The sequence below is a fragment of the Cydia pomonella genome, chromosome 21, assembly GCF_033807575.1.
Source record: "Cydia pomonella isolate Wapato2018A chromosome 21, ilCydPomo1, whole genome shotgun sequence".
Taxonomy (NCBI): Eukaryota; Metazoa; Arthropoda; class Insecta; order Lepidoptera; family Tortricidae; genus Cydia; species Cydia pomonella.
In genome coordinates this window covers 4,927,507-4,942,166 of record NC_084723.1, presented here as the reverse complement: position 1 = coordinate 4,942,166, position 14,660 = coordinate 4,927,507, and the positions used below count along the sequence as shown (strand labels likewise).

General features: G+C 35.5%; 2 protein-coding genes across 4 annotated transcripts; one reads left to right on the top strand and one right to left on the bottom strand.

Moving 5' to 3' along the window:
* Window positions 1–1,258: 1,258 nt before the first annotated feature.
* LOC133529770 (uncharacterized) lies at window positions 1,259–3,692 on the top strand. 3 transcript variants are annotated; one of them, XM_061867580.1, is made up of 3 exons: window positions 1,259–1,578; window positions 2,657–2,696; window positions 2,935–3,692. In XM_061867580.1, exons 1-3 carry the CDS (start codon window positions 1,565–1,567, stop codon window positions 3,679–3,681), a joined length of 801 nt encoding a protein of 266 aa, XP_061723564.1. In that variant the 5' UTR covers window positions 1,259–1,564; the 3' UTR covers window positions 3,682–3,692. The 3 variants fall into 3 exon arrangements, with proteins under 3 accessions (XP_061723564.1, XP_061723562.1, XP_061723563.1); XM_061867578.1 differs by having other exon boundaries at window positions 2,657–2,710; XM_061867579.1 differs by having other exon boundaries at window positions 2,647–2,710.
* Window positions 3,693–5,945: 2,253 nt separating this feature from the next.
* LOC133529867 (uncharacterized) lies at window positions 5,946–11,361 on the bottom strand. The gene is made up of 4 exons (XM_061867671.1): window positions 11,275–11,361; window positions 9,767–9,890; window positions 6,870–6,944; window positions 5,946–6,294 (listed from the first exon to the last, which is right to left on the bottom strand). Exons 2-4 carry the CDS (start codon window positions 9,839–9,841, stop codon window positions 5,983–5,985), a joined length of 462 nt encoding a protein of 153 aa, XP_061723655.1. The 5' UTR covers window positions 9,842–9,890; window positions 11,275–11,361; the 3' UTR covers window positions 5,946–5,982.
* Window positions 11,362–14,660: the final 3,299 nt, after the last annotated feature.

Here is a 14,660-nt window from a genome sequence, read left to right as displayed (position 1 = left end):
CTAGATGTAGGTTTTAGTGATATAAAACAATTGTATAAGATTTAAAAAAATTTAAAGCGGTGGTGGCCGAGTGGATATTAAGTCCGACTTTCAATCCGGAGGTCGCGGGTTCAAATCCTGGCTAGTACCAATGAGATTTCCGGAACGTATGTACGAAATATCATTTGATATTTACCACTAGCTTTTCGTTGAAGGAAAACATCGTTAGGATACCAGCGTACATCGGCGAATAAAATCAAAGGTGTAAGTGAAGTTCCCAATCCGCATTGGGCTAGCGTGGGGACTATAGCCAAAGCCCTCTCGCGCATGAGAGGAGGCCTGTGCCCAGCAGTGGGACGTATATAGGCATCAGAATTTTAATTTATTGTTATTTTTTAATTTAGTCTTAACTACAAGAGCATAGTAAGTTACCAGGCGATCGTCAATACAACAAGTAACCGTCAAAAATATTTTTGACACACTTTAATTGCCGACTGCACTTTCTCTTTTTTTGTATGTCTATCAAGTACTTCTCGAGACTTTTCAAATGAGCCTAACCTCAATGTGTTTAAGTTTTCCCATCGTAGAATTCCTTTGGCTACCTTCCGTCTGCATCATCAGATCAGCTCCATTTTAGTATACTATTGCATTGTCATCGGAAATACAGATGTATACCAAATTTCAGCTCAAACAGACACCAGGAAGTGGTTCAAATTTAAGTTACAAGATTTGAAGCACATATATATAGATGTATACAAAGAAGATACGCGGTGAAGCTAAATGAAAATGTGTAAAAAGAGAAAACATTTTTCCTTTTCTAAATATTTTCCATTCTCCATATGATTTCTTAGTATGTTATTGACACAATGAAAAACTAGGTTTGTAGGTTTTCCTATTGTTCAAAATTGGAATATATAATATAAACCAAGAATATATTATGCTGAAGCGATCGACATCAAATTCAAAGTGATTTGTTAAGATTTGGTTAGTGGAAAAGTTTTCTCCCAAAATGGAATTTCATAGAAAAAGTACCGTTATTTCGCTAGGATCGCAAAGCTATTCTCTCTTAAAGCAAAGTAGTGATTTATTGCTTACTGCATTATTTTTTATGGAAAAATAAAATTCGCCCATATTATACAAAATCTACCCTATGATTATGTGGTCATAGCAAAAATACGATGATAGGAAATGAATAACGCAACTATCGCTTTCGGTTGGAAACCGCCGGACGTAAGCCGTGGCTCTGGACGCCCTGTACACTCTTGGCAACGGTCCGTCCTAGGTGAGCTACGAGCGGTCGGGTTGAGCTGGAGTGAAGCCAGACGGCGAGCTGAAGATAGAAAGGCGTGGCGTGAGCTTGTGAAGGCCCTTTGCACTTATGGGGTGCCTTAGGACAACAACGATATCAGAAATAGGTACACGCTGTATAAGGTTGTTTAACTCGATGTTTACAAAACATCACTAAACTTGATTTAATGACGGTTTTCCTGTATCGTCCGGAACTGCTAATTTGGAGACGTGTAAATGAACATTATAACGGCGTTTGAAACGATTTTAGTGCTTGATTTATACATTCTGTGTAATAATGAAGATTATCAAGTAAGTAAAGTATGAATACATGTTACAGCAGATAAGAAAATGTCCCAGTGGTTAGTTCATGTATTGAAATTGTTTAAAAAATGGGGCACTCGCGTATTTAAAAGTCACAATCACTCACTATCCGGCATATCTTCTAAACCTGTACATCTTCGAAATGGAACGAAACATATCAAGTGATAATCGACTAAAGATACTTGAGTGATGTTTTTTATTTATATATAACATTGTACCGTAAAATGTGCCTACTTTGCTCCCCACTGGGTAATTGTGCTCCAACAGTTTTTAAAGCCTGTCCACTAATATATGATCACGCGCCATATTGCGAAATTTCATAGGAACTAAATTTTTCACACTAAACTGAACTGTCACCCTATACATGAGAATAACAGCGCCCTCTTGACAATGATCATATATTTTTGGTCGGGCTTTATATGTATATGAAAACTATGTAGCAACCCCATTTAAGTGTTACAATATGACAGTAGTGATGGTCTACTTTAAATCTGAATATACCTATATCATCATACCTACCATATATTTCTAATTTTGAAACAACTTTTGGAGCAATTTTATGGCAGTTTTGAGGGGCCCACTGATTACCAGTTCTCCGGACGATATCGGCCTGTTAGTTATTTGCAAAAACTGACCATCGCGAATAACTGACGGGCCGATGACAGGCGAACTGGTAATCAGTGGGTCCCTTTATAGTTGATATTGCTTAGTTGGCACTATCAATTTTAATTCATAGCAAATAAGCGACAAACAGGCCACCAATAATATTACCGAAATTAGGACAGACCCTAAAATTAGGGTGTCAAACATAATAAGCGTGCATGAATTCTAGGGGAGAGCACAAGAGTCCCTTGTTTATTGATTCGAAATGTAAATACCAAGCTTAAGTATCTAATTTACGCCACAAGATGACAGAACCTACAACAACCACAACTGCTTTAACGTGAAGTGTCAATGTCAATTTTAAGTTTCCGATTTAGGCCAAAAGGTGAATTCGAACAATCACTTTCCATGGTAGGTAGGTATGACAACAATTCTTCATAAAGAGGTTTTTAGCTTTTTCCAGGTACAAGCAAAACAAAAGATTAGCGGCGAGTCATTTGGAGGTATTTATGAAAATGTATGACTGCTGTTTATATTTTAGTCTCTATCTATGATATGCCCTCGTTTTTATTTAATTAAAAATAAACGAAATCGTTTTTGCCTTTCAAAGTTACTTTAAAATATTTTTGTAAATAGGTTTAAATATCTTTTAGTTTTAGAGTTATATTTTAGTGTAATATATGTAACATAAAAATAGAAGTAAATAGCTTTCATATATCTCATAAGTAATTATTGTTTCAGGAATTAGACGTACAAACGAACGATACAGTTGTTTCTTTGGAGTATGACACAGAAGTGCTTAGGGCAGCGGAATTTGAAAGACCAGATAATATGGTATTAACGAACGAAAATGTTGTTTCATTAGACTATGACACAATAATGAATAGTCTGTTGGAATCGAGGAAAGATAATATCGTAAAAACTAAAGAAAAAGCTGCAAAAAGAAAGAGAAAAAAGAAAAAGTATAACCCAGTTCCTAGACAAATAAAATCTAAAAGAAGAAATAATATTGTTAAGACGAACGACAGAGTAGTTTCGTTGGAGTATGCCACAAGAAGACCAAACAATAGAGCCATAACAAACGAATATGTAACAAAAGTGACTAGTATAGCGGAATCTAAAAGAAGCCAAAATGTCGACGAAACGAATGAAAATGTTGTTTCATTAGAGTATGACAAAAGAGTGCGTAGGCCGGTGAAATCAAGAAGCAAAGATAATGTCGTTAAAACAAATGATATAGTTGTCTCGTCGGAGTTTGACGCAAGATCGAATGAGCTGACAGAATCAAGAAGAGATAATATCGTAGAAACAAATGAGAATAGAGATACGAGAGAACCCAAATCGGTGAAATATAGAAGAGGCAAAATACAACAACATGACAAATCGAGAAATATCGAGAAAAGAAAACCGAGAAAAAAGATGATTAAGTCTGCGGATTATGTGAAAAGAAGGAAACTATTTGATATTGTTGTACATATTAAAGCATAGAAAATGTTGAACTATTTATTTTAATACCTATTCGTACCTTGATCAATATGAATAATCATCAACACAACCCGGTTTTTCGGGGGCAAAGACGTACTAGTGCTAGTGTATTAATTAAATACACACACACACACACACACACATTAAACAGCTACAAACAGAACAAACACACAAACAATTTTAAACAGCTATTCAGCTAAACTGTGGAATTAACTGTCGCCTGCGGTATTTCCGGACCGATACTACAATCAAACCTGCAAGAAAAGAGCGTCTATCTTAAAGGTTGGCAACGCACTTACAACCCCCCTGGTGTTGCGGGGATCCATGGGCGGTGGTAATCACTTACCATCAGATGATCCGTTTGCTCGTTTGCCTCCTGTATCATTAAAAAAATATCGACTCAAGTGCTCTATCTATATCGATTTCAAGCGATTCTAAATCATAACAAATGTGATTCATCCTTGAAACTTAAAACATTATTAATTAAAAGCATTAGCTCATTCATTAACTATTTGAAAACCTCTTTCAGTTCAGTTATTCTTATCTCAATTGCATTAATAACTATAAATGACAGTTGACATTGACTCAAATCATTCTGACTATAATAATAAAACATCGATTAACAATTAAGGGCCAGTTGCACCAACCACACTTAGCGGACGTGATCAACGTCAGACAGCAGTGAGGTATGAAACTTCCCATACAATAAATAAAATTTAGCGAACGCTTTAACGGTGACAGACGGTTTGGTGCAACCGACCCTAAGTTCATTTTTTTGCAAATAATCTCATATTTTATGCAACCGTAATAGTATTTTATGCAACCGTTGTATAAGAAGGGTAAAAATGGCGAGTGGCGTGGGTTACAATGTAATGTGAGTCGAAGCCGCTGGCGTTGGAGAACATTATATGGGAATACGATCCGAGCATTTTTTGACTTACTTATACAACGTTGCATAAAATACTTTTTCTATGATTACGACAAAATGAATAAGAAAAAACTTTACATCGTTTCGTTTCGTATCGTTTTAGTTTAGTACAAGTGCTGTTATGAGGAATAGACAATATAAACTTTTCTTCATGCCTATTATGTTTGTTCTTTTATTAGTGTTTATTTTTATTTTTATTGTTCTCGTATTTTCGTAAGTTTTGACATTGTAAATTTATATTTTGGATTTTGTAAGTATTTAACTACTTACTGTTATTCTAATTGTATTGACAATCCTTATTGGAGCTATAATTTTATTTCATTAGTACTGTTATTATTTTCATTTTTATTTTATTTTGACGATCATGATAGAATTTCTTATATTTTTGACATCAATGCAAATTTATTATGTAATTGTCTTTCATGAAATAAATCATCTAATCTAATCTAATCTAATCATGAATGTATAATGACAGGTAGAGAAGCCGAATAAGTAAATTTCACTTGTCTCCGTACTTTAAACGTCAAATCTTGGTATGATTATCAACCTCGCTATTGGCAGACAGACTTCGACTAAAGTTAGCTTTCTCTAAGGAATAATCTATGTATATTATCCAGTTTCGATATGTAAGGTAAACGACAGATTGTTTTACATTATTATTGGAATGATACCCAATAATTTACAACTTATTTGTCACGTCTTTTGTTCACACTAGGAAAACCTTACATTTCTTACCATCTTCTAAAGGAGCTCATGGTCCGGTATCCGTATTCTAATTTTAATTATAGGTTTAGAATTCGATCTGGATTAGATATGGATCGGATCCGTCAGTGTCAAAAGTGAAATTTCTTCAACCAAAAATGTCACTTTTGACTGTTGCAGACCTCAACGAGCGAGGAGGGGGGGGGGGGGGGGTTTAGGGCCGGTAAAGCGCATCAATAGTAGCGGATAAAACAACGCGCCAAAACTATCTGATATTCCAGATTTTTTCTAATTATAGATCAATTTCTAAAATTTACGTTCAAAAGTATATTTTATATATCGTTGTTCTGCATATAGAACCATCACTTTTTGTTAAGCTGCTACAGTATCTACTACTTTTGAAACGTTGTTTGATCCGCTACTTTTGATGCTGACTGTACATAGGCTAAGGAGACTGCTTACCATCAGGTGGGCCGTAAGCTTGTTTGCCACCGACGTAGTATAAAAAAAATTAGAATATGCCTGTTTGTCTAGTCTACCCTTTGAACCTTAAAAACTAAATAGGAATCTAGGACTTTAGGTTTGATACGAGTATAATAACAATCAATGAATACAAATCCATATAATGCTGTTAATGTTTTTTTTCTTCTTTTGAAAATTTTCTCTAATCATAATCATATTTCATTGTAAACTTTATCGAACACACGAAGTTTCTTTTTATTTTTCTTTACTTTACGTATCCTTTTCGTTTTTCTTCCTTTCTTTCCTTTTCTTCCTTTCTTTCCATTACTGCTTTCAGGTGGTCTCGTGCGTAGTGGTTTCTGCGCGTGGACATAGTTCTCAAGTTTCTGCTTGAGGTTTCTGATGACCTTCTTTAATGACTTGGGTTGTCTCTTTGCCTGGGGGTAGCGTCGACCGAGTTCTTTCATGAGGTGTTTGATTATTGATTCTGTCACTGTTACTACCACTTCTGCGTGCCGGGCAAACTGAAAAGGAAAATAAGACTTTTAAAGCGGGTGCCAGAACATAGGGCTGAGGGTCAGAACACATGCAATGGGACAAAATTAAAAACATGTTTTAACATTCCTGACAACGTACTATAAGCAACCTACGTAATTTGGTCGGGTTATTTGCTAACCCCCCCCCCCATTTTCATCTTTATATTATTATACCTCTATAGTTCATGTAAGTTTAGGAATTATTATTTAAAGCTGAAAGCTGATCACTTTGGCAACAGTTCTGCCATAAAAGTTTGTCGTCCTTTCTCTATCGTCCATGGCATTGCGATATTTTCGCCTGAGTATCTGTTTTTTTATTTCCTTGAGAAATTGTGTGACGTTCGCCGCATTACTTCCGCGATAACTGAAATTCCTGATTCAGCTGTGCCGTAACGTGAAATTCCTGATTCAACTATATTCCGTAAGGTGAAATTCCTGATCCAACTACATTGCTGTAAGGTGAAATTCCTGATTCAACTACATTGCTGTATTGCATTCTAACCGGATGAACTATCTCGAGAAAAGTCGATGTTATGAGACAGGGCAGAAAAATATTTACTCACTCTGTCGTGCTCCAAAGCAGCGCCATTATTTTGTAATTTAGACTCGACGGTCAATATCTCATTCAATGAATCCTCCTGAAAATTGAATTTAATTTTCTTAAGTTGGCTAGTAAGTAGCATGCATCATTCGGATTTATTCCTGCCGCTTCTTTCCACCATCACCCTACACAACAACATTTCCATCTTCACCACTTAGATGGTTGGTAGTTCTCAAATGTGCTTTCTCCAGAAACTTCCTGCCTCGTACAGCTAAACTGTGGAATGACCGCCTGCTGTACTTCCTTACCGATGCGACCTTCAAACTTTCAAGAAATAAGCGTACTCCCATCAAAAACCGGCAACGCATTTACAACCCCTCTGATATTGCAGGTATCTATGGGCGATGGCAATCGACGATCGTATATCGACAAATGCCAATCGAAAAATAAAATGTATGAGGATGACAGATGCAATGAAAAGGGACGTGATCGTTTCAGTACATGAATTAAGTTTTGTTTGGCGTTTTCTATAGGGGCGTGCATGAACTGTAGGAGGCAGCACAGGAACCGTCAGATTTTTGGCGCGAGGCGTAAATGTGATGTTTATTGTTCCGATGTAGCCCAAAAGATGGCAGAACCTACTATGCACAAGAAAACACGTGACGTGTAAATGTACATGTTTATGGTTCAACGCGCACGGTCCCTATAAGCGATATTTTAGTTAAACGATAGCTCACCTGCGGCGGTAGCACGGTCGTATTTTTATCGCCTGTCACCATTCCTGTCACGTTCTTTTAAGTATGTAAGTGCGAAAGTGAAAGACATAGTCCCAGGTGATAAAATTGCAACCATGCTGCCACCGCTTGGTACGTAGGCGAGATTAGGGAATGCAATAACCGGGCGTTTTTCATTACCGGTAATTTACCGACGCGAGGTCCCACAAACCGGTTAACCGGTAAATTACCGGTTATACGTTTATGAAATAAAAAACATTGATTTTGCATTATTATTGATTGTGTCCTTATTTTCGTCAGTAACCTTTAAAAGTAATCAACAGCACGTTATAGAAACATCGACAAAACAAAATAATGAAAATAAACTATAAACATTAAACAAGATATATTTACTAATCATAATAAATAAAAAATCAAACATGTATCATTTCAAAGCGAAATGAACTTGTACATTAAATAAGCAACATTAAACTTTTTTAATTCTTTAAAAATCGCAGTAATCAAAGGGTAACAAAAAAGTGACAGTCGTCATTTAAATGTCATACACGTTTGCATTTACACATCTATCAATATAATATTGTTATTAAAGTGACTAAAACCGTAATCAACATTCATTAAAATCTAGTAAATATAAGAAAAAAAAAAAAATTTAACAGCAAGATTAGCTTCATATCATTTTAACACTAGTTACTTTAAAATTGCACTTTAAGAGGCCGTTATCGATTTTAGTCGCAAAAATGTCAAATTGATAGATTAAGCGCATGAAATTGCGCTTTTTTTGACTATTAAAAATAACAAGTACTGGTTTCTATTAGCACGTCTTGTTATCTTTCATTATAATATTTTTTTTTAAAACAGACTCACTTAATTAGTAATGATTTTTTTTCTGATGGACGTTTAGGTAAACGCGCGAAAAGCAGTGATTTTGTCGATCTTATTTGTAAATTTCGTTAAGTTTGGACTGCTAAAAATGGTAATTTTGTATTACACATATCCTGTACTTCAACTTTAATAAACTACATTGTTGTTACTATAAATTTGAAGTAGTGTAAATGAAAGTTAGACGAAATCAATTTTCTCCAGAAATTACTTCAAAACAAGTGACAATTTCTCTGAAAATTGACTTAATTTCAACGTAATTTTGATACTTAAACAATCTACAACATTTGCTGAAACTGTTCTTATACATCATTTTGTATAATTTACTACCATCATTTATATGAATTTTTAAAAACTATCCCTTCTCGTCACCTATTACCGGGGACGCACGCTTGCGACCTCATTATTAAAAGGCAAGATGAAAAAACGTGCTAATAGAAACCAATACTTGTTATTTAGATATTACGTAACAAAAGGTGTACAATTCCAACGACTAAATCTTTCAATTTAAATTTTTTAAAAGGACACTGAACATAGTAATGGGGGTCGGGTAGGGGTGGCGAGAAGGGAAAGGGCGAGGGATTAGCGACCACTCATTTGTCACAAAACATTGCTTCCTAGTTCCTACTCCGACGAGATCATAAGATGCAGAAAAGTAAGTATTTTAAGTGTCTCTTCGTAATCGTAAACCGTAGTAATTGTTTTTTTTTTGTAAGTACGAAGACATAGATGGGCTAATTCAACAGGTTGTTACATTTTTATTTGCCTATACAACGTTCGGTAAATTCCCGGTTACGGCTGGAAATTACCGGTATTTTACCGACTGTAATATTGGTCAAATTACCGGGTAACCGGTTAACCGGTTAACCGGTTAGCATTCCCTAGGCGAGATACAAGAATCGTTAACAATCCGTAGCGAACGAAACGCAACTGTGTCAGTGTCACACTAATACGTACGAGTGATAGAGAGAGCTACGCTACGGACAGTGAACGATTGGCATCTTGTCTACGCACCCTGGGATCCGGATCCCAAACAAGACAAAGCTGTTGGTATTGACACGTGATGATGATGAAACAACGCGCTAAAATATCTGTCTTCCTGGAGTACTCTTCCAGGTAGAAACATATTTCTACAATTCTTTTTTTTGAAGTAATGTTTCCAATTCAGGCCACAAGATGGCAGACCCTACAACGCGCACGGTCCCTATAGAGACATATTATCTCTTTTTGATCCGTTAAGTATTAGAACATGGTAGGGTCCTAGTAGTAGCATAAAGGTAGTAGTTTTATTAATGTAGGTACTTACTTTGTTACTTAACAAATTTTCACCAGAAGTACCGATGAAACAAACTAATAAGATAATAGCTGGAAAATTACCCATTTCCAGCTCAGGGCAATTTAAGAATAATCAGGCCGTTATTCAGAAGAACCTGTAACAATGTATAAAACATTGACTGTTGACAAAATAATAGTTTACAAACCAAATCAAAACAATAATTATTTGTTTTCAGGCATCAAAGGCCTATAGTATGGAAGATAAGGGCAACGAACAAAATCTCCTTAGGCAAAACTGTTGCAAAAGTGTCCAGCTGTCAGCTATAAATAATAGTTCCAAATCTCTCCACAGTAGCGCTACTAGAGTAGCGTTATTGACGGAGTGAAATGCGCTGTCTACGACTAGATTTTTTTCTCAAGTATTCTGGGTATTGTAGCGCCACCTATTTATGGTTTTTTGTCGGACAATTTTTGGTATATGGAGTTTATGTTCCTTGCCTCTACCTTCCATAGCCCATAGACATACATACATACAATAAGCATACTCTTAAAAACTATCATCATTTTGGCGAAACAACAGTCTTCGGCAGTATTTTAAAATTGTATACCATTTTATTAGGCAGGCGTCCGGTTTTATATCCCATAGCCCAGTATTTAGTCCATTGCTTTCACCAAGCTTAGTTCATTTTAGATTCCATCAACTCTCAATAGTCTTAACACCCTAGCGGGTGGTGCCTCTGAGTGCGTCCCATGACACGGGTAAGGGTAAGGGCAGCATCCGCTCGGTGTCCCCATTACATTCTCTTAAAGTGTGAAAAGACCCAGTCCAGAAGACCATTGTTCCGTGATGCGCAATAGTAAAAAAAAAGAAATACATAGATGCATTATCTTATTTATCTTAGGTACCTATTTAGTGTATTAGTCCAAACCTTGGCTCTAAACAAGTCCTTTATGCCCTAAAAGGTAGAAAATGTGAATCATGACGATTAATATTTGAAACTTTAATCTTTTGTATGTACGTTGCGGTCTAAAACTGTGCGTTCAAACCTCGGTCGTGCCACATAGAGCAAAAAAAAGAGTTCTAAAAAAATGCAAAATTATGACTAAAACTTTGGTCAGGGTCTTTATCATACACAGACAGAATAACTGTTTGTTTCAATAAAGCAAAAATATATACGTTAATATTCATTATATTTCAAAGACCATGGCCGTAGTCGATACATGATTGAACAAAATCGACTCGAAAGAAAATAATTTCAAAGATGGGTCTTAAAATTACCATTAAATGGTTCTGTCTTTATTTTTTTGACTTACGGGTCTGCAATTAAAAGAACAGTTTCAAAACAATACCTATACCGTTGACGAGTAATATTACACAAATAATCCACATTTTTTTATTTCAATTGTTTTCTTATTTTTGCCGAGTCCCATCAGTAACATGCGATAGTGCTATATCATTTACCTACTACAATGCGTCCAGTGTGCGCATTTTAGGTATTGGCAGTCTCTTAATATAAATAAATGAAATCTTAACCATACCTCGGTATATTTCACAATAAACGGATTTATTCACTGTTTCCATGTAAATTGGACTGAATGCTGTTAATCCAGTGCCCCATTGTTCACTGGCACTATTTTACAAATAAATGTTATGAAACAACGCTTACCGTTATTTTGCAGGTTTTGTTTGCGTGATAACGAATGCCAAAACATCAGTGCCTGAGTACTTATATTTACATAATTATGATAAAAATAGAATCCATATGCAAGATGTGCTTCATCAATATGTAATGGTTCGTATTTACATATACACGGTGAAATTTAATCGGTGATCACTGATCAGCAGCGGTATCATGGTCGTATTTTTGTCACCTGTCACTATGCCTGTCACTTTCGCACTTACATACTTGTTAGACATGGTGACAAATGATAAAGAGCCGACCATCTTAGCCCTACAGGTAGCATATTTTTTAACTCAGTAATCGATGGCGATCGCGTATTGAATTCTATTTAGGTTGGTAATTAATAATTTTTAACTACTGATCATTGATTAATTTCACCGTGTTTATTAAAATATTGCGTATTGAATTCTATTTAGGTTGGTAATTAATATTTTTTAACTCCTGATCACTAAATAATTTCACCGTGTTTATTAAAATATTGCGTATTGAATTCTATTTAAGTTGGTAATTAATATTTTTTAACTCCTGATCACTAAATAATTTCACCGTGTTTATTAAAATATTGCGTATTGAATTCTATTTAGGTTGGTAATTAATATTTTTTAACTCCTGATCACCAAATAATTTCACCGTGTTTATTAAAATTGTAAACCATATGCATCATGTATATCTAATTGTTCATAGTAAATACGATTAATGGATTTATATATATATGGGTCACTCAATTTGGTCAGCCACCATTCGATATTTAGCCCGTCAAAAACTTATCCAGGTTCAAACCCCGTCTCGTACCAATGAGTTTTTCGGTACTGTTATGTACCTACGAAATATCATTTGATATTTTACCAGTCGCTTTTCGGTGAAGGAAAACATCGTGAGGAAACCGGACTAATCCCAATAATCCAATGAAATCCAAAAACAACAATAATCTTTCTTTCAGCGGTCTCCCTCATTGAAGTTGGTTTTTTTTTTCTTAAAAATTATTATGTCTACTAATAACCGAATTTTAGTAAGCTAGGCAAAGAGGATGATCTGAATTTTTGACAATTTCGTAAACCTTAAGGAGGTCTCACACAATCTGAATCCGAATCTGTAGGGCTAAGATGGTCAGTTTTTTACCATCTGTTATTATGTCTGTCATGTTCTAACAAGTATGTGTGAAAGTGACGTATGACATGACAAGTGATAAAAATGCGACCATGATACTGCCGCTGAATCTGTAATTTAAATTCATACAGATCAATTCAGACGTACACTGATATCTGAGCTGAGTGATATAATTTAGTTATCGTGCATATTGCTCGCGCCAATACGTGCGGACAAGTACAAGCGAAATGCACGATAACTACTCCCGAATTGGCCTGTTAGTCTGAATTCCAGTGCTTTGCGATTCCGAATTCCTATGCGGTTGACGGGTCGAAGATTTGGTCGCCCTGTCACTCTCAAATTATTTTTGTTTTTTTTTATGACCTATATATTGACGACCGGCTTGGCCTAGTGGGCAGTGACCCTGCCTACGAAGCTGATGGTCCCGGGTTCAAATCCGGGTCCAAATGTATTCGTGTGATGAGCATTGATATTTTTTCCTGAGTCATGGGTGTATTCTATGTATTTAAGTGTTTATAAATATTTATATATTATATATGTCGTTGTCTAAGTACTGTCAACACAAGCCTTATTGAGCTTACTGTGGGACTTAGTCAATTTGTGTAATAATGTCCTATAATATTTGTTTAATTTGTTGTTTATGACCTGGATTCCAGCCCTTTTAGCCAAATGTCATGTCATAACACAAAACTAGAGACAGGGGCAAGCTACATATGATGGCGCCATCTGTGGAAACCTTTGACAGTCGCCAACCCCATTGATCAGTTGTCTCACTATCATCTGTATGTAAATTACAGTAGGTAATCAAAGTCTGGATCCGGCGTAAGTACTCATCCACAGATAATGTATGGAACGAGGTGCGCCCGGAATTCATAATCTTAATTTTCATATTCTTAATTCATAATGCTTGTCCGAATTATTTTTTTAAATTTATTATGTTTAGGTAACTTTCCGTTCATGTCATCTCGGATATGGGTAAATATGGTATCAATTAATTCAGTTTGATGTCCTGAACACAAATATAGGTATTTATATAATATTTATTTATATGAGATGTCAGATGACAAGAGCGAAAATGAAATGACATGAAATCCGGAGTTGAATTTGAACTTTATGACGTCACAGTAACTACCCCCACCATTTTCGAGCTTGTCATCTCATAAATTTGGGTCCAGTAGGACTAAGATGGTCAGCTCTTTATCATTTGTCACCATGCCTGTCACGTTCTAACAAGTAAGTAAGCACGAAAGTGACGGGCATAGTGACAAGTGATAAAAATGGAACCATGCTGCCACCGCAGGACATCAAACTGAATGCATATTTACCACATTCACCCATATCCGAAATGACATTAGCGATTTCATGTTAAAAAATTTTGGGAGAGATTCCCAATTTTTTTTAAAATTATGACAACTGCGGATGAATCTGAAATATATGATTGACCTTGGATCTTTCAATTTGGTAACAATCACTACGTAACTTTGCAGAAGAAGTAATATTTTCATGCTTGAGGTTCACTTTAAATGCAATTTTCTCTAATTGTACATTTTGACAGTTTCAGAATCAAAAAATTGTTAAAAAGTAATGGTTATACTTTCGGATCTAATTCCTTTTTCTTTGAATAGATTATTGTATGCAGTTTTAGAACTTATCAATAACTGCAAACCTCGAAAGTTATACCGTTTACTAAGCTTCATCACAAATCATCTTTCTATTTCCCTAGTGCTTCATGAAAACTTATATTTCTAGACCCACTTGCAGGGAAACTACGGTAGTTTAAGTTTTCAACAAGTAATGCCACTTCAGCAACTTTCCACAGATCATATTGAATAACTTTAAAAATGCAATAACAACTTAGGGGACATTAGTTTTGTAATTTAATGAAAACTTTGCCCTTATTCTTCTGGCTCTACAGAACTTACAAATAGGGGAGACTGGGGAGACTTGGTCCTGGAAGAGACTTGGTCAATCTACCAACAGATATAACAGGTTGAAGTTGTAGTTAAACAAACAGTAGGTATATTCAATGCTTATATTTTTAATACTTGTTTCTTTTAAACATATTTCAAAATTAGATGACACAATATTTATGCCTCATTAAAGTGTAACGAATAGTTCTACTCCAAAAAGTGTGTA